Source organism: Accipiter gentilis, chromosome 9 (assembly GCF_929443795.1).
Source record: "Accipiter gentilis chromosome 9, bAccGen1.1, whole genome shotgun sequence".
Taxonomy (NCBI): domain Eukaryota; kingdom Metazoa; phylum Chordata; class Aves; order Accipitriformes; family Accipitridae; genus Astur; species Astur gentilis.
In genome coordinates, this window is record NC_064888.1 from 972921 (window position 1) to 990533 (window position 17613).

General features: G+C 57.4%; 2 protein-coding genes and 1 long non-coding RNA gene across 3 annotated transcripts; all 3 read left to right on the plus strand.

The window, feature by feature from the left end:
* The first annotated feature begins 595 nt into the window (after positions 1–595).
* Positions 596–10497, plus strand: NIBAN3 (niban apoptosis regulator 3). Its single transcript, XM_049811297.1, has 14 exons — positions 596–2110; positions 2983–3113; positions 3603–3734; positions 4182–4296; positions 5367–5516; positions 5779–5894; positions 5978–6082; positions 6520–6682; positions 7013–7200; positions 7577–7735; positions 8043–8159; positions 8335–8442; positions 9058–9169; positions 10055–10497. Exons 1-14 carry the CDS (start codon positions 1924–1926, stop codon positions 10153–10155), a joined length of 1884 nt encoding a protein of 627 aa, XP_049667254.1. The 5' UTR covers positions 596–1923; the 3' UTR covers positions 10156–10497.
* Positions 10498–10689: 192 nt separating this feature from the next.
* Positions 10690–17542, plus strand: COLGALT1 (collagen beta(1-O)galactosyltransferase 1). Its single transcript, XM_049811299.1, is given in 13 exon segments — positions 10690–11012; positions 11132–11186; positions 11188–11243; positions 12239–12356; positions 12465–12599; positions 13350–13554; positions 13946–14065; positions 14220–14296; positions 14561–14667; positions 14796–14928; positions 15774–15901; positions 15977–16183; positions 17208–17542. Coding segments are annotated over 13 exon segments (1854 nt in total). The 5' UTR covers positions 10690–10767; the 3' UTR covers positions 17476–17542.
* On the plus strand, positions 12606–13206 carry LOC126043233 (uncharacterized). Its single transcript, XR_007507360.1, has 4 exons — positions 12606–12767; positions 12809–12849; positions 13051–13091; positions 13156–13206. It is a non-coding gene; the product is annotated as an uncharacterized LOC126043233 (long non-coding RNA).
* Positions 17543–17613: the final 71 nt, after the last annotated feature.

Genomic DNA, 17613 nt, shown 5'->3' on the forward strand with positions numbered 1-17613 from the left:
AACGAGGGCCTCGGGGAGCCAGGCGCGGGGTTTGGGGTGTCACGGTGTCAGCGATGCGAGGACAGACAGACGGATGCTTGTCCGGAGCAGCTCTGGCCGTAGGGTAATGCTCGGTTTCCCTGGCTGGTTTGTGAGATTTGTCTTTGTTAATTCTGATTTTAACTGCGTATCAGTTTTTGCCTGAAACTTGGTGTCGGCAGCTCCTTCCTACCTTGTTTTTTCACATCCCTGTGCACGTAGCGGTAAGGTTTTAGCTTTTGGTAGCAAAGAGCGCTTTGAGATCGCACGGTGTCTGTTGGTGCAGCGGGAAAGGAACGGCGTTCCTATGTCTTTTATGCTCTAGGAAGCGCAGCGCTTCCATGCCAGATTTGGGAAAAAAACTCCAAGAATTGAGGTTCCTGGGCTGGACGTGGATATTTACAGGTACATCACAAAGCCGTTGGACAGGACTTGGAGCGTAAAAGCCCTGAGCCGGCAGTACCGGACGCAGCCGTCCCTCTCGACGGCATCTTTGAGCCGCGGAGTCGGCGCCTACCAGACTACAAGCGATTCAGCCTTCGTCAGTGACGTACCCGGGGTTTGTTGCTGCTGTCCGTAGTCATCTTTAGTGTTGCCTTCCCGGGGGTTACGTATAGATTCTGGTGGGAGCTGCGAAGCAGGGTTGGTCAGCGGCTGTTCTTGGTATCTCCGAAACTGCTTTTAAGGAGATCCAGGCAGAAAGCATCAGGGTTTGCGAGTTAAACAAGAACGTGACTAAAATCACGTTTGTGTCTGCCCGATAGCCGAGCTCCGCATCTTAAAAACGCAAAGTAAACTAGCAGAGCAGATGTGCGTGGACGAGACTTTGAAACTAAAATCTAATGCAAATTATTGAAAATAATGCGATTCCCTGTTCTGGGACCTGACAAACGATATAAGTTTTAATGAGGTGGTGTTGGCAAACGTGAGTCCAAAAACGCGTGGTGGTAAGTTTCCACGCATCAGGTCTGTGGTGCTGTGTCTGTAGAAACCTGTTTCTCTTGTGCGGCCGCGCCGTGTCATCCCTCCAGTGATTCCGAAACCTTTTTCCACTCGGCTTTATGGCTTTTTCTAAACTATCCCCCACCGATTTCCTTCTATTAAAAGCATTTGGGCTTTTTGACCACCCTGGGGGCCGATGCGAGTGCCGGATATTTCTGCTCAGAGTTTCCTGTTTCTACACGTCCCGTGGGGCGCGAAGGGTATCAAAAACCACCGGTTGCGTAACGGTCGAAACGACAGATTTCGTTCAAGCTTGATTAGGGAAGCGAGAGCAGGTGTGGAGCACAGCAGCGAGCAGGGCTGTTTCCATGATACACTCTCAAATTTGGAAATAACTCAGAAAAATCCCCATGCTGTATCCCACTCGGTCACTTCTGCGTCGTTTCTGAGTTCCTTACCCCCTTCCCTTGGTTTTGGGGAATCTCATGCTGTTGGTAGCCGAGATGGGGACGAGGTGGGCAAAGCATGGAGTACCGAGAGCAAATTTGGGTAAACCCAGTTGTGCCTTTCTTAGCATTGTGTAAATTTACAGCCTGAACTGCTTTAGCATCCTAAATTTAAATTCCAGCGCATGCAGTCTCGTCTTGAATAGTTCTGTGTTAATTAACAGTAACCAGCAATTGTTTCTAGGATGGAAATGGCACGTGCGGGTGAGCAAAGAGACAGCTAGTGCCGTCCTGCTGCAAAAGTGGGACCCCCTGAGCTGGGATGTGGCCGAGCACAAATTCGCCCCATCTCAAAAATAAATTGGAAACCAAATGAGTACAGTTTTAGCACGCAAAACTTGGGGGGAAACTGTTAGAAAGGGGTGGGAAGCCGCAGAGGTGCCGCTGCCCCTTTAAGGGTTATTTTGTGAGGGGGAGGGGGTTCGATACGAGACTTTATTTGAATATTTATGAACCGATGAACTGGAGGGGAGAGAGACGGAAAAGCAAAAGCGTTGCCGGGCGGAGAAGCCGGCATGTGGCACGTCCCCTCACCACCACTGAGCCCGGCCTCGGAGCCCGGCCGGCAGCGAGCGCGCTGAGGCCGAAGATGGGAGGAAGGTGTTCGAGCCCTCTGAATGGGAGACAGCGCAGGTATCTGAGAGGTAAGAAAGGACTTTGGCTGTCTCCGTTGCTTTTTTTTGGGGGGGTGGAAATACAAATTCTGTTTGCAGCGAGTCGCGGCAGGGCTCCCTTGGCGGTGTCAGCCCTCCTTCCGCACCGCAAGGCTGCCAGCACTGGGTTGGTGCTCACTGAGCTCACGTTTGGGCTTGGTGAGATGTGAAATTTGATTTAGCCGTTGGTTTTAAGGTGTTAGTTGGACAAAAACCAACGGAGCGGGCGAAAGGAGTCTCCGAGCCCTCGTCTCTGGTACCTTCCTCTTCGGATGGCTCTCGGAGGGACGGTTGGGAAATGCCTCGTCCTTAGAGCGTCGGCTCGCTGCACTCCCTGCCTCCTCCGGTGTCTTGAGCGACGCGTTTCTCTGGGCTGTAAGATGCCTCCAGAGCTTCAGACTGCGGCTTTGTTATCCGATTCTTTCAAGCCTACAGGGCGTGACATGTCAGTAACTCTGCTATCGATGAATTTGCTCTCTTGTTTCCATCTTCCCAGCTGGCGGAAGAAGCGTTTGGAGAAGCAGTGGCACATAAGAAGCCTTTTTAAATTTTGATTAGTGTTGGACCCTCTGACATTTCAGATCCTTTTTTGACCAGGCGCCTTCCCGGGCTACGCTGGCTGCATTCCCGGGGTGATAAAGCGCCTGCGGTTTGGGAGTGGGGTCCAGTGACAAGTGCAAGAAAGAAAGGAGCCCTAACTCTTTATTTCCTGAAGTACGGAGAGGTTGCTTCATGCCTTAGCGCTCGCCTTCCACTGCTGTCCTTAGAGGAGAGTAAAAAAAGCGTTAATTAAAAGGAGCGAGCAGCCTCCTCTGGCAGGAGGGTGCCCCCCAAAACGGGCTCTGTCCTTGCTGTGCCCCCAGGTCGCGCGGATGCCATGATGAAGAATTTCGTGCCCTATTACCGGAGGCAGCTGGCGACTGCCCTTCTGAGACAGGTCTCAGGGGAGCTGGACCCCCAAGGGAAACCGGCCCCGCAGCTCCTGCCAAGAGAGGTAAAAGGCTCCGCGAGGGACGTGAACCTGCTGAGGTCCATCTTGTCTCTGAGGTGCCTGGGAAGACACGGCTGCTGTTCCCTGTCTCGTTGCAGCTTCATCGTGTAGTTGAATGTTACGCAGAACAGCGACCTGTTGCTAGGGAAAACTTTTATCTTTTGTGGCTTAGAAGTAAATACTTAGGAGTGTGTTTTAAGAGAGATGAGAAGGTGGGATCAATAGCCGAGGGTCTAGCTCACAGATGGGTGCCAAAGACCGTCGAAGCCCTTACAGCAGCACCACGGTTTTGTCACCGAGAGTGACAACCTGGTTTTTTAGCTTTTCACCACCACTAGATGTCCATGTCCCGCTGCCTCTCACTATTATCTTTGCAACCCTGGTAGCAAAAGGTCTGGCTGGGGCCAGCTTGTATGCACTGGGCGATGGGTCTGTCTCCCCACAGTGCTGACGCTTTGCACCTTTTCCAGCTCTTTTCTCGTGTGTCCTCAGCTCCGGGGGCCGCCCGACGCCGCTCTGCACGAGGGATTGCTCTCCCAGTATGACGGCGATTCTCGCAGCTGGCAGGAGAATTACTTCATTCTGCTTGGAGATTTTACCCTGCGGTGGTTCGAAAGCGAAGAGGTAAACATGCTCCCGCAGCTGCTGCTGCAGAGATTGTAAAACGGAGGATTTTTTGTGGTCAAAGCTCGTGAAAACCTCATCCCTTGCAGGCAGAAGCAGAGGTGTGCACGGGGCCATGCAGATACCCCTGACCAGCCGCTCATGTAAAAGCCTGCCACTTCCTGCCCGCGCGGCTGAACAACCATTCTCTTTGCATGGAGAATCCTTAATATATTCCGTTTCCTTTAAAATTCACCGTGGATCACCGCGTTGCGTTGGATCCTTCTGTTGTTTTAATTGTTGGTACCTCTTTCGTGCGAAAGAGGTACTGAGTTTTGAAGCTGGCGTAAGCGAAGCCATGAGAAACGAACCTGCTCGCCGTCACCAGCCGCTCTGCGGTCGGTGTGAACAATTAAATCACCGCCCGCAAACCCTCGCTGAGGACTTACCCTTTGATTTCTTTTCCAGGCCCTGAGGAAAGGCTGCGAGCCCAGAGGCTCGACCGCTCTCTCCGGCTACCTGCTGCTGTCTTCGCCGAGTGAATACGCTGAATCGCTCGGTGATCTGTGCCAAGGACTTGCAGGTAATTCTGTGATGCGTCGACGGTTAAGATATAGGTTGTGGCTGGGGTAGGAGTGGAGTCCGGTTCGGCACCTCGGAGCGTGACGAAGGGGGATGAGGTGAACGCACGAGGCAGGTTCTGTGTCCGGCCAAGAGACCCTGCGCCAAAAGTCACATGAGAAACTTCCTTAGGTGTAGGCAGGGCCATAATGCTCGGGGCTAAACTTTCGGTGTTGCCCAGACTTGGCGCTTTTGAGATCTCCTGCAGCTGAATCTGTTGTTTTCCTTGTTTCTCCGCATCCTCTGGCATCCTCCCCCGGCAGACAGCTGTGCTCGGGGCTGCCGGCAGCCTGCACAGCTTGACTCGGCCAGCTGGAAAGTGAAAATCTGAAACCCGAGTGGCACGAAACCAGAAGCAGCTGCAGAGAAACTTTGCCAGTGACTGAAATTCATTTCAAACGGTTTTCTCTGTTCAGCTCTTCAGCATGCAGCCCTCTGGCTTTTATTAGAGAGCTGCCTACTATAAAAGAGTTTATATCTGGTTGCAAACACTTGTAAATTACCGTTGTTGTTTTAAAGTACAGACCGCACCGTTTAAAATAAAAACGTAATGGAATTGGGATCTTTTCAGTCTGCTGCAGATACTGGTTAAAAAGGAGGCGAGCCTTTACCAATCTGCTCTTGGAACAAAACATTCATACTCCTCCCCTGTGAATGGTTCTTGCTGTTTACCACGCTGCGCCAAAACTCCTGTTAGTTGCGTCTATTAACGCTAAAAAAAGGAAAAGCCGCCCACCTTGGCAAAGGCCACGCCAGCTGATCCCGTCCCTTTGGCGTTTCCCCAGCTTGTCGGCCGATGTCTGGTGGGGCGTGATCCCCCTTGTTTTCTAATGAGCGGCTGAGACACGGTGGGGCCTTGGATCGTTGTTGAAGGACGGCGGTTTATTTTATCCATAAACTGGTATTCCTGAATGAAAATATGAACGGCAGCCTTACCGCTAGGGAAGCTTGCAAGAGTTTGTAGAGATTTAATTCAAAATTGTTGCAGCGCCAGCGTACATTGCACTCCTTCCTCTCTCCTTCCTCCCCAAGGTGGCAGCCCCTTCGCCGACCCGCCAGGAGAGTTTCTGTTTTTCCTCTACCATCCCTTCCGGAGGCATTTCTGCTTCTGCGCAGACTCGACGGAATCGCGACGGATCTGGAAGGCCGCTCTTCAGGATGGCATTCGTTACCGCAGCACGGGTGAGGCTGCCGAAGTGGGTGGGTGCCGCCTAACGAAGCGGCGAGGTCCGAGACCGTGAGCTCTCCGCCCTGGGGATCTTTTCATGGAGCAGGCAGCGTGAGTGGAATCTCACCACGTTTGTGCCCGGAGGGCGAGCACCGCTTGCGGCCTTTATTCTTGCTTGGAATAGTTTTTAGCTGCTGTGTTCCCACGGTTTGGTGGGAATTGCTCTTAGCGCCCTCGATTAAATGTCGCCAGGACTAACCTGTCCTTTGTCCTCAGAACTACAGAGGAGGGATTCTCTGGAAGCGGAGGCGTTCCTCGAGGCTGTGCGGTTTTACAGGCAAGAGAGAGGCCGCTACGGGGCAGGGGATCTTCTCCTGGGGCCGGAACCTGAGGTTGGTAAAGCGTTCCGAGACAGGAGCTTTTCCAGCGAGGTTGTTGCTCCAAGGTGGTTTCAGCCGCTCGTTTTGGGTTTTAGATCCTCGGAAACGTGCTGATGGAGGATTTGCTGCCGGTGCTGCGCTCTCAGGTGCTCCCGAGCATCAGAGGGTCAGAAAGGAGACGGCGGCAGCTGTGGCTCCAGGTGAATGCCCGGGGCGTCGCTTGCACCCGAAAGTCAGGGCTGTGCCGACGCTGGCACATGCGGTGATGACCGGCGTGCTCGAAGGGAGAGCGGAGCATCAGGTCTAAACTTCTCAAATAAAGAACAATTGGGACAAAAGAGGCTCGTTCCGGGGCCACTTCCCATGGCTAGAGTGAAAAACGTGGAGCATTGTGGCATGTGAGCGGTGTGGCTGGTTCCACGTATCAGCAGTGAGGGGATGGTGGTAATGGAGAGGGACGAAGTAATTACTTGATATTTGGGTTGGGTGAAACGAAGTGGGATGAGTCAAGGAATTTTAGCAGCGTGACCCGGATGGGAGGTGGGCTTTTGTTCAGTGGTAAGCCCGGTAACGGTAACGTTCCCAAAAGTTGTCTTACCTCTCCTTTGTTCCTTCTTTCTCTGGTTCACCTGCCCAGTTTCTCCAGGCGGTTTATGCCCTGATCCTCAGCGAAATTGCCAGCGAATTCAAAGGTTTTCAGAAGGAGAAAGAAAAACTACAGATGGAGCTGGAGAAGAAAATTCGCCCCGACCTGGATCAGATGCTGACTCTGAAGGATCAGATAGCCAGCAAACTCCAAGGTTGGGCAAACAGGGGGAAACGTTGGGATAAAAGGCAAAAACTCAGGTTCAAAAATAAAAAAGACCTGGACAAATCCGTGAAATTCGTCCGCCTCTAGTTGCAGGCCTTAGTTTGTGAAGTGCTGGCTTGGATAGTGTCGGTTTGGGAACTGCCGACCAACAGCTATGGCGAATTTGGGTGTAATAAAGAGGGGCTCTGGGTGGGAGATCTCAGGTGGCGTTTTCTACCCGAACCTGAGCCCCACGGGTGTGACTGTGCCTCGTGGAACACAGCGCGGCGTGGAGCACGGTCCGGTCCGTCGGGCGACCCACAGCTTTCTCTCTTGGCAGCCGCAGTGCAGAGCCCGGCGGAGTCGTGCTGCAGCCAGAGCGTGGAACCCCACCTGGAGTGCGTGATGGAGGAACTCATGCGTCCCATCAGCTCGGGAGTCGAGGTGGTTCGCTCGCTCTTTGCCCAGAGGGTTGATGAGATGATCGGACTCATCCGGAGCTCTCCCGTCACCGTCCTGCAGAAAGAGGTAATGCGGGAACGGGACGGCAAAGGCAGCTGCTCTCTTCCAGCCCCGCCGCGGCCGTTGTGGGTGCGGGACCAATTCCTGAGGCATCAGCAGCGTCGCAGCGCGGCAGCTCATTTGAATCGGTGTCAAATCCCGGCAGGAGGGTTCTCACAGGGTTGAGCTTTATTAAGCTTCAGGTCTCTGGGCCACTGGGGAGATGTCGGAGGACGCTTTGGGCTCACGCTCTTTCCCTGAGCACGTGCTGGTGGTCCGTGCTCCAGGGAGGGAACGGGGGCGCGGAGAGCAGGAATACGGAGCCGGGGATCCCAACAACCCCAGGGAGCAAAGGCGGGGATGCCGCGCGCCGCCCGAGTGACGTGTTGCTGCTCTGACGTAGCTTCTGACGCTGGGGAGAACGTCCTGGCAGCCCCACGTCATGCACCTGTGCTACGAGGAGGCCGACCTGTATCGAGAAAGCCTGCGAGGGCTCGAGGAGCGGTTCGGCTTCCGTGGCGTGACGAGCCTGGTCCTCGGCGCGCAGAACCTCATGCAGCAAGTAGGTGCTCACGCTCGGAGAGGTGGGGGGTGTCCGACGCTGGGGGCTCTGGCTCCGGCCTCAGCCGCTCGCTTCCCTGCCTCGTACTCCGTTTCTCCTTGGGCTGCTCCAAAGGCACGAAGCAAAAATCTGCAAATATTTTCTTAGTTTAAAAAAGAAAAACAAAACCCAGCAAGTTGGCTGAACAAGGAGGAAGGGACTCACAATGGGGCTGGGGAGGGCGAGATGTGGAGCAAAATCCTGGGTCCCGCACGCCCGGTATCGGTTCAGCGAGGTGTTTTTTGGTTTTTTTTGTTTAATCTTGCAGCTGATGGAGAATGCCACCCACACCTTCCTGCAGCTCTCGCAGCAGCACCTCGGCCAGGTGGCAGGCCGGCGCCGGCTCACCCAAGCGCTGGGGAAAGTCAAAGAGCGGGTGCTGAAGGTGAGGCGGGGGTCGCTCTTGATGGGTTTATTTAGGTGGAGTTTGTTTTGGTTTTTTTTTTCTGTTGAACACCCACCCCGCTTTGCTGCGTTTCCCTGCATTTCTGCATTGCTCTCACACCACAGACGTGAGTTTGTTGCGAAGGGATCGATCCTGTTTCTGAATTGAATTGCAGAAATTTGACTACGACAGCAGCTCCGTCCGGAAGCGGTTCGCTCAGGAGTGGCTAGTCCGGATTTTTCTTCCTTTTCTGCTGAAGCATTTGGAGTCCGGGTGTAAGCTGGTACGGTCGTGCCTGCAACAGGCTGGGGGGGGCAGGGAATGGGCTCAAACAAGCGGGTTTTAGTTCAGCAAGAAAAAGCGACTCCTTCCCTCAGCGTCCTGGCGCTGAGGAACCGTCTCTCTGCAGAAAAGAGCTTTTAATTCAAGCCGCCATGGTGCAGGCTGCCAAACCGCAGCTCTCTCCTAGACGGCATCCCGAAAATCTCCTCCAAATGGACACAAGTCATGTTCTGTTCTGTGCCGCCGTGGGTGTGACCGTCCTTTAGATGTTTCCCAGAACAGAACATTCTCCTTTATTTGTATTTTATTCCTTTTTTTTTATTTTTTTATTTTTTACATCTTCCCATTTGCTGTGCCGGAACGCTTGCTGGAGCGATTCCCTCCGTAGCAAGTCCCAGGGATCTTTTTGGAGGTGAAGGGTGCTCTGCCATGGGGAAGAGGGGCTCCTCTGGGATCCGAGGGCGCTGCTGTAGACCCTGGCCTTGCTCTGCCCAATTTTTTTGGGGGGAGGCTTATCCAATTCCCGTCAATTCTTCCCATCCTGGCTGCCGGTTTCACGGCTCACTGGGAACACAAACGGTGACGCTGCCCCACTCTTCCCTCCCCCACCGCGTAGGAGCTGCCGCAGTACGAGAGCTTCGTGTTCGCCGACTTCAGTGGCATCATTAACCTGGAAAATATTTACGAAGAAACAGTCCTGGCCGTGCTGCTGCGGGCTGTCGGCAGAGGTGAGGGGGGGCTGCGTTGCCCAGTGAAAATATTTCCCCCATCAAAATATTTCCAGTCGCCAAATCGTCGCTACTGCTTTTCTGTACCCGGCTGAGATTCAGAGGGGGGGGGTTTGGTTTTTGGGGGTTTTTTTTAAGCCCTTAGATGGTGATTTCCATGTTTGTACATTCAAGTTTCTTTCCAGCTGTTGCACTTGGTCCGTTCCAGAATCCCAAGGCTGAATTATTTTCTTCCTGCCAGTTTTCTTTCCCTCCCCCTCTCACTGGCTGGAACCTCTAAACCTCCTCCTGCTGGCCAAAGCCGAGGTGGGGGGGTGGTGTGGAAAATCATCTCATTTTACAGGCATGATGTCATGGCAGGGCTGCGTGTTCATGCCGCCTCATACAGCGTCGAACAGGGGAGGTGTTATGGGCAGTGAGCGAGTGGGCAACGGCCGCGGGGACGGGCGAGAAAGGGACTTCACCCGGTTGTAAAACTGTCGGTGGTTTTCCATCGGCCAAGCGTGAAACCGGGGTGAAAACAGGCCGAGATGGGTCCGTGTGGTTTTTGGATTTTGAGAATTTTACTTGAAAACTTGTGAGTAGGATTTTGAAGGGAAAATACCTGAAAGTAGCATTTTGAAGGTGAAAATACTTGACATTTTGAAGGTGAAATACCTGAAAGTGAGATTTTGAAGGTGAAATATTTGAAAGTAGCATTTTGAAGGTGAAAGTACTTGAAATTTTGAAGGTGAAATAACCTGAAAGTGACAGCTTGAAGGTGAAAATACTTGTAATTTTGAAGGTGAAGTACCTGAAAGTAGCATTTTGGAGGTGAAAGTACTTGAAAGTGACATTTTGAAGGTGAAGTTTAGCACTGAGGATGACTCCCGTTCCCTCTTCCAGCGCTGGCCGAGGCCTCATGCTGTAACAGACACAACCTCTACGCCGACGGCTTCTCCCTGCCGCAGAGCACCGAGGAGCTGCTCTACGAGGAGATGGGCTGAGGACCTGCCATTGCCGTACCGGCCGTGACCCCCCTCACTGGTTGTGACACCCCCCCCCCGCTGGTTGTGACCCCCCCTCCCCTCCCTGGGTGGGAGTCAGCGGGGTCGTGTCCTGTTGCGGGGTCCGGCGGGACCCCTTTGGCCCCACCGGGAGTGGGTCATGTTCAGTGAAGAACTGAGTGATTGGAAATGGCCGATGTGTGCGGAGTGTGCTGGGGGGGGACACACACAACAAAGCTGTGGGGGGAGAGAGAGAGAGATGGGGCCGAAGAGGGGGGATATGGCGGCAGGGGAAAGAGGTGTGGGGCAGAGGAGGGCGAGATGGGGCAGGGGGGAGCCAGAACGGAGGTGGGGGAGAGGGACGGAGGTGGGGGAGCGGAGGGAGAGGGAAATGGGGCGGGGGGGGGCAGAGATGTGGGGCAGAAGGGGCTGAAATGGGGCAGAGCAGGGGGAGATTGGGGGGGGGGCTTCGCCGCGGGGTGGCGCGCCGAGAGGGGGCGTGGCGCGCCAAAAGGAGGCGTGTCCTCCTTCCCGCTGGCGCCGGCGGGGAGGGGGCGTGTCGTGTCGGCGGAGGGGGCGGAGCCTGGCGGGGCGGGGCGGGGTCTGCCCAGGATGGCGGCGGCGCGGCCGGTCCCTCCGCGGCTGCTGCTGCCGCTGCTGGTGCTGGCGGCGGGGCCGGGATCGGGCCCGCTCCGCGTCCACGCGTATTTCCCCGAGGAACGGTGGAATCCCGAATCGGACCTGAGACCCCCCCGGGTGACGATCGCGGTGCTGGCGAGGAACGCGGCCCACGCCCTGCCCGCCGCGCTGGGAGCGCTGGAGCGGCTGCGGCACCCCAAGGAGCGGACGGCGCTCTGGTGGGCGAGACACGCGTGGGGGGGGGAGGTCGGGTGTTTTGGCGGGGGCGGGGGGGAGCCGGGGGACTGATGGTGGCGGCGGGGGGGGGTGTGTGTGCCGTGTGCCGTTGTCCGCGCAGGGTGGCGGTGGATCACAGCGTGGACAACACGACGGCCGTGCTGCGGGAGTGGCTGGGGGGGGGTGCGGGGGCTCTACCACCGCGTGGAGTGGCGGCCCATGGAGGAGCCGAGGTGAGGGGGGGGGGCGATGGGAGCCGGGGGGGGGCACCGGGAGGGACGGGAGGGACCGGGAAGGGTGGGGGAAGGTGGCCACGGGGGAGCCCCGTGGGCTGCGGGAGTCTGGGGTTGGAGGGGGGGGTCCCCCGTGGGCTGTGGGTGGGTGCCCAAGTTTTGGGGGTGTCCCTGTGGGCTGTGAGTGCCTAAGTTTTGGGGGGGGGGGTCCCCATAGATTGTGGGTGCTCAGGTTTGGGGGGGATCCCTGTGGGTGCCCAAGTTTTGGGGCGGGTCCCTGTGGGTGTCTGGGTTTGGGGGGGTCCCCATAGGTTGGGAGTGTCTAGCTTTGAGGGATTCCCTGTGGATTGTAGGTGGCCAAGTTTTGGGGGGGGGGGCCCTGTGGGTGCCCAGGTTTGGGAGGGAGTCCTGTGGGTACCCAAGTTTCGGGGGGGGGGGGTGTCCCCATGGGCTGTGAGTGCCTAAGTTTGGGGGGTCCCTGTAGGTTGTGGGTGTCTAGTTTTAGGGGTGGCCCCTGTGGATTGTAGGTGCCCACGTTTGGGGGGGGTCCCTGTGGATGCCTGGGTTTGGGGGAGCTCTGTGGGTGCCCAAGTTCGGGGGGGGTCCCCAGGTTTGGGGGGGTCCCCATGGGCTGTGGGTGTCCAGGTTTTGAGGGGTCCCTATGAGTTGTAAGTGCCCAAGTTTGGGGGGGGTTCCTGTGGGTTGTAGGTGCCCAAGTTGGGGGGGGGGGGGCCTGTCTCTGTGGGCTGTGAGTGTCCAGTTTTGGGGGGGGGGGGGTCCCTAGGGGTTGTAAGTGCCCAGGTTTGGGGGGGGTGTCGCTGTGGGTGCCCAGGTCTGAGGGGAGCCCTGTGGGCTGTGACTGCCCAAGTTCAGGGGGGGGTGTCCCCTGTGGGTGCCGGGTCTCAGGGGGTCCCCGTGGAGCGGGTGAGTGGGTGCAGGGGCTGGGGGGGGGCGTGTCTCAGGGCAGGAGGGCAGCGTGGACCCCCCCCCCCCAGGTGGTACCCCGACGAGGAGGGCCCCAAGCACTGGTCCCCCTCCCGCTACGAGCACGTGATGAAACTGCGTCAAGCGGCGCTGGAGTCCGCCCGCGCCAACTGGGCCGACTACCTGCTGGTAAGGGGGTCCCGGCACTCGGGGCAGGGCGGGGGGGGGCCACAGCTCTGCAGCGACGGTTTCGGGGGCTGACGGCCACTGGTCGGGCATCTCGGTGCCGTCGGGCAGTTCCTGGACGCCGACAACGTCCTGATCAACCCCGACACCCTGGGGCTGCTGATGGCGGAGAACAAGACGGTGGTGGCTCCCATGTTGGACTCGCGCGCCGCCTACTCCAACTTCTGGTGCGGGATGACGGCACAGGTGAGGGCCAGGTCCTCCGGGTGCTCTGGGTGCCGGGTTCTCCGGGTTCTCTGGGTGCCGAGTCCCCTGGGTGCCGGGTTCTCCAGGTTCTCTGGGTGCCGAGTCCCCTGGGTGCCGGGTTCTCCAGGTTCTCTGGGTGCTGAGTCCCCTGGGTGCCGGGTTCTCCAGGTTCCCTGGGTGCTGAGTCCCCTGGGTGCTGGGTTCTCCAGGTTCTCTGGGTGCTGAGTCCCCTGGGTGCCGGGTTCTCCAGGTTCTCTGGGTGCCAGGTCCTCTGGGTGCTGGGTTCTCCAGGTTCTCTGGGTGCTGGGTTCTCTGGGCACAGCGTCCCTTGTGTGCCATGTCCCTTAGGCAAGGGGTGTTGCATCTCCTGGGTACTGGATCCCCTGGGTGTCAGGTTCTCTGGGTGCTGGGTTCTCTGGACACTGCGTACCTTGCGTGCTGGGTTCTCCAGGTCCCCTGGGTGCTGGGTCCTCTGGGTGCTGGGTTCTCCAGGTCACTTGGGTGCCACATGCCCTGGGCAGTGGGTGCTGGGTCCTCTGAGTGCTGGGTTCTCCAGGTCCTTTGGGTTCCAGGTTCCCTGGGCACTGCATCCCTTGGGTGCCACGTTCTCTGGGCACTGGGTGCTCCACATCCCCTGGGTGGCACGTCCGCAGGGTGCCGCATCCCCTCGGTCCCCCGGGTGCCATGTCCTTCCATCCTGCTGCTCCCTGGGGCCGAGTCGAGCCCCCAGGCGGTTCCTGCCTCCTCCAGGGTTACTACAGGCGGACGCCGGCCTACCTGCCGATCCGAAAGCGGGAGCGCCGGGGCTGCTTCGCAGTGCCCATGGTGCACTCCACCTTCCTGGTGGACCTGCGGAAGGAGGCCTCGCGGGCGCTCGCCTTCTATCCACCCCACCCCGACTACACCTGGGCCTTCGACGACATCATTGTCTTTGCTTTCTCCTGCCGGCAGGCGGGTGAGGAGCTGGGGAGGACAGTGTTGGCCTTGGCTTTGGGCTGGTGTTGGCGTTGGCTTTGGGTTGGCGTTGGCTTTGGGTTGGCGTTGGCTTTGGGTTGGCGTTGGCTTTAGGCTGGCATTGGCTTTGGGTTGGCATTGGCCTTGGCTTTAGGCTGGCTTTGGCTTTGGGTTGGCGTTGGCTTTGGGTTGGCCTCGGCCTTGGCTTTAGGCTGGCCTTGGCTTTAGGCTGGCGTTGGCTTTGGGCTGGCGTTGGCTTTGGGTTGGCGTTGCCTTTGGGCTGGTGCTGGCTTTGGCTTTGATTTTGGGCTGGCTTTGGCTTGACGTTGGCCTTGGCTTTGGGCTGATGTTGGCTTTGGCTTAACTTTGACTCCATCCCGGCTTAATTTCAGAAGTCCAGATGTTCGTCTGTAACCGGGAGGTGTACGGGTTCCTGCCGGTGCCGCTGCGGTCACACAGCACCTTGCGGGACGAGGCGGAGAGCTTCCTGCACGTCCAGCTGGAGATCATGGGTGAGCAGCGAGGGCCAGGCCTCACTCCCAGTGCCTCCGTGCCCGGATCCAGTGGTTTATCCCAACTTGGCTCCGGCCATGGCCCACCCTGGCTCCTGGGAGGCTCCGGCAGGAGCTGGGCGAGCCGGGTTTCTCCCTCCTTTCCCCCCCGCAGTGAAGCATCCGCCGGCGGAGCCGTCCCCACACGTCTGGGTCCCCCCCAAGGTCCCTGACAAGATGGGCTTCGATGAGGTGAGCGCCGCCCCCCAGCTGAGGCTGCCTGCGCTGCCGGGTGGGATTTGGGGGATTCCCCCCCTTCTCTTCTAGTTTTTGGGGGTTATCGTTCCTCTCCCTTCAGGATTTTGGGGGATTCCCCCCACCTTTCTGGATTTTTGGGTGGTTCCCCCCCCTCTCTTCTGGCTTTGGGTCCTGTGTCATTCCCGCCATCATCTGGATTTTGGGGTGGGTTTTTTTTTTCCTCCTCTCTGACTTTGGGGTATTTTCCTTCCCTTTCAGGTTTTCATGATTAACCTGCAGCGGCGGGCGGACCGCCGGGAGCGGATGCTGCGGACGCTCTACGAGCAGGAGATCGCTTGCAAGCTGGTGGAGGCGGTGGATGGCAAGTGAGTCCAAAAATCCCAGAGGGTCCAGGAAGGTGGGAAAGCGGTGCCGGGTCGACCCTGGAGCCGCTCTCCTGGCCGGGGCGGGGCGGTTGGGATTTTCCTTCGGGATCGAGCCGGTTGGTTTGCAGAGCCATGAACAGCTCCGAGGTGGAAGCGCTGGGCATTCGGATGCTGCCGGGGTACAAGGACCCCTACCACGGGCGGCCGCTCACCAAGGGGGAGCTGGGCTGCTTCCTCAGCCACTACCGCGTCTGGCAGGAGGTGAGGGGCTGTCGGGGGGGCTGGAAAGGATGCGATCTGGCGGGGGGGGGGGGGGAGGCTTGATCCCGACGGCAAGGAAGGGGTTGAGATCCTAATCCTGATGGGAAGGCGGCAGATGAGGCCTTAGTCCCGGCAGGAGCAAAGGGGGACAAGTCCCTGACCCTGATGGCAAGGAGAGGGACAAATCCCTAATTGCGATGGTAACAAAGTGGATAAATCCGTAATCCCAATGGGAATGAATCCCTGATAGCAAGGAAAGGGAGAAATTCCTATTCCTGATGGTAACGAAGGGGATGAGTCCCTAATCCCAACAACAAGGAAAGGGAGAAATCCCTAATCCCACTGGGAAGGAAGGGGACGAGTCCCTAATTGCAATGTCAAGGAAGGGGAGGAGTCCCTAATCTTAATGAAAGAGATGAGTCCCTAATCCCAACAGTAAGAAAGGTGACAAATCCGTAATCCTGATGGGAAGGGAGGGGACAAGTCCTGAATCCTGTGGGAAAGGATGGGGACAAGCCCCTAATTCCATCGGGAAGGAAGGGGATGAGGCCCTAATCCTAATGGCAGAGAAGACGACAAATCCTTAGTCCTAACGGTAATGACGGGGATGAGTCCCTAATCCCGAAGGGAAGAACTGGGACTAATCCTAAAGGGAAGGATGGGGACAAGTCCCTGATCCCGAGGGGACAACAGGCCCGGCCCGCTGTCACGTGTTGGGAGAAGGTGTCGGAGGTGGCTGGTGCCAACACTGCTCCTGCCGGGCACCGTGTCAGCCCTGGAGCCGCTCCCGTCCCTCCGGCCTCGCGGGAGAACTGGGAGGATTTCCCTGTTCCGTTAAATCCCAGATCGTGGCGAGGGGGCTGGAGAAGTCGGTGGTGTTCGAGGACGACCTGCGCTTCGAGATCTTCTTCAAGCGACGCCTGATGAACCTGATGCACGACCTGGAGGCGGCCGGGCTGACCTGGGACCTCATGTGAGCCTCGTTGCTAATTACCCCGGACCGGGAACCGACTCGTCACCGTTAACGAAGGTGCCATCTCTCCCGCAGTTACATCGGAAGGAAGCGGATGCAGGTGGAACGTCCGGAGAAATCGGTGCCGCGGGTGAGGAACCTGGTGGAAGCGGATTATTCCTACTGGACTTTGGGTTACGTCCTTTCGCTGCGGGGCGCTCGCAAGCTGCTGGCGGCCGAGCCGCTGGGCAAGATGTTGCCCGTCGATGAGTTCCTGCCCGTCATGTTCGACAAACACCCGCTGTGAGTCCGGCGGGGAGGGGGGGGGGTGGGACGGAATTGGGTGCCCGGGTCGGGGGGAGAGCATCCGTGTGCCGCCGGGGATGGAGGAGTTTCCTTGCGGAGCCCGTTTCTTGTCCCTTTGGGGAAGTTGCTCTTGTCCCCGGGGATCCATTTCCCCCTCAGAGGGGGCTCTTGTCCCTCGGGAGACACTTTTCTTGTCCCTTTGGCTCTGTTTCCCTTTGGAGACGGTTTCGTGTCCTGTGGGAGATGGTTTCACGTCCCTTTGGATCTATTTCCCCCTCGGAGCCAGTTCCTGGTCCCTTGGGAACCACTTTTTGTGTCCCTCAGGATCCATTCCCCCTTGGGAGCCATTTTCCGTGTCCTCTTGGGGTTGTTTCCCTGTGGTGATGGTCCCTTGGGAGCCGTTTTCCTCAGATCTGTTTCCCTCAGAGCATTTTCCTTGTCCCTTCAGCTCCGTTTCCCCTCAAAGACAGCTTCGTGTCCTGTGGGAGATGGTTTCACATCCCTTTGGATCCATTTCCCTCTCGGAGCCGGTTCCTTGTCCCTTAGGAACCACTTTTCTTGTCCCCTTGGCTCTGTTTCCCCTTGGAGACAGTTTCTTGTTCTTTGGGATCTATTTTCCCTTGGTCACAGGTTCCTTGTCCCCTGGGAGCAGTTTCCCTCAGAGCGAGTTTCTTGTCCCTTCAGTCCCCTCGAAGACAAGTTTTGTGTCCTGTGGGAGATGGTTTCACGGCCCTTTGGATCCATTTCCCCCCTCGGATCAAGTTTCTCATCCCTTGGGAACCACTTTTCTTGTCTCTCAGGATCCGGTTTCTTGTCCCTTTGCCATCGCTTCCCTCAGCGCCATTTTCTCATCGTCCCAAATCCTGCCGGCATCCTGGGACCTCCCCTCCCTGTTCCTCAGGACTGTTTCTCTTTCAAAAAAAAAAATCCCTTTGCATTCTGCTGGGAAAAACCCTTTTCCTGGTTTGTTTTTTTTTTTTTTTTTCCCCACCCCTGACCTTTTCTCTCTCCTCCCTGCCAGCGCCGACTACACCAAACATTTTACCAAGAGGGATTTGGTGGCATTTTCGGCAGAGCCGCTGCTGGTGTTTCCCACCCACTACACAGGGGAGGAGGGTTACGTCAGCGACACGGAGACCTCGGTGGTGTGGGACGACGAGGCCACCCTCACCGACTGGGACCGCGCCAAGTCCCAGAAGATGAAGGAGCAGCAGGAGCTGCGGCGGGAGGCCCAGAATTCCGACGTGCTCCAGTCCCCGCTCGACAGCGCCGCGCGGGACGAGCTATGACCCGGTGCAGGGGGTGGGGGGTGGGCGGGGGTATGGATATCACTTTTAAATTCTATTTTTATTTTTATTTCTCGGTTTGGAGAGTGATAGAAGCGGCCGCCCCACCCCCCACCCCCCCTGCCTTCCCACTATGGGGAG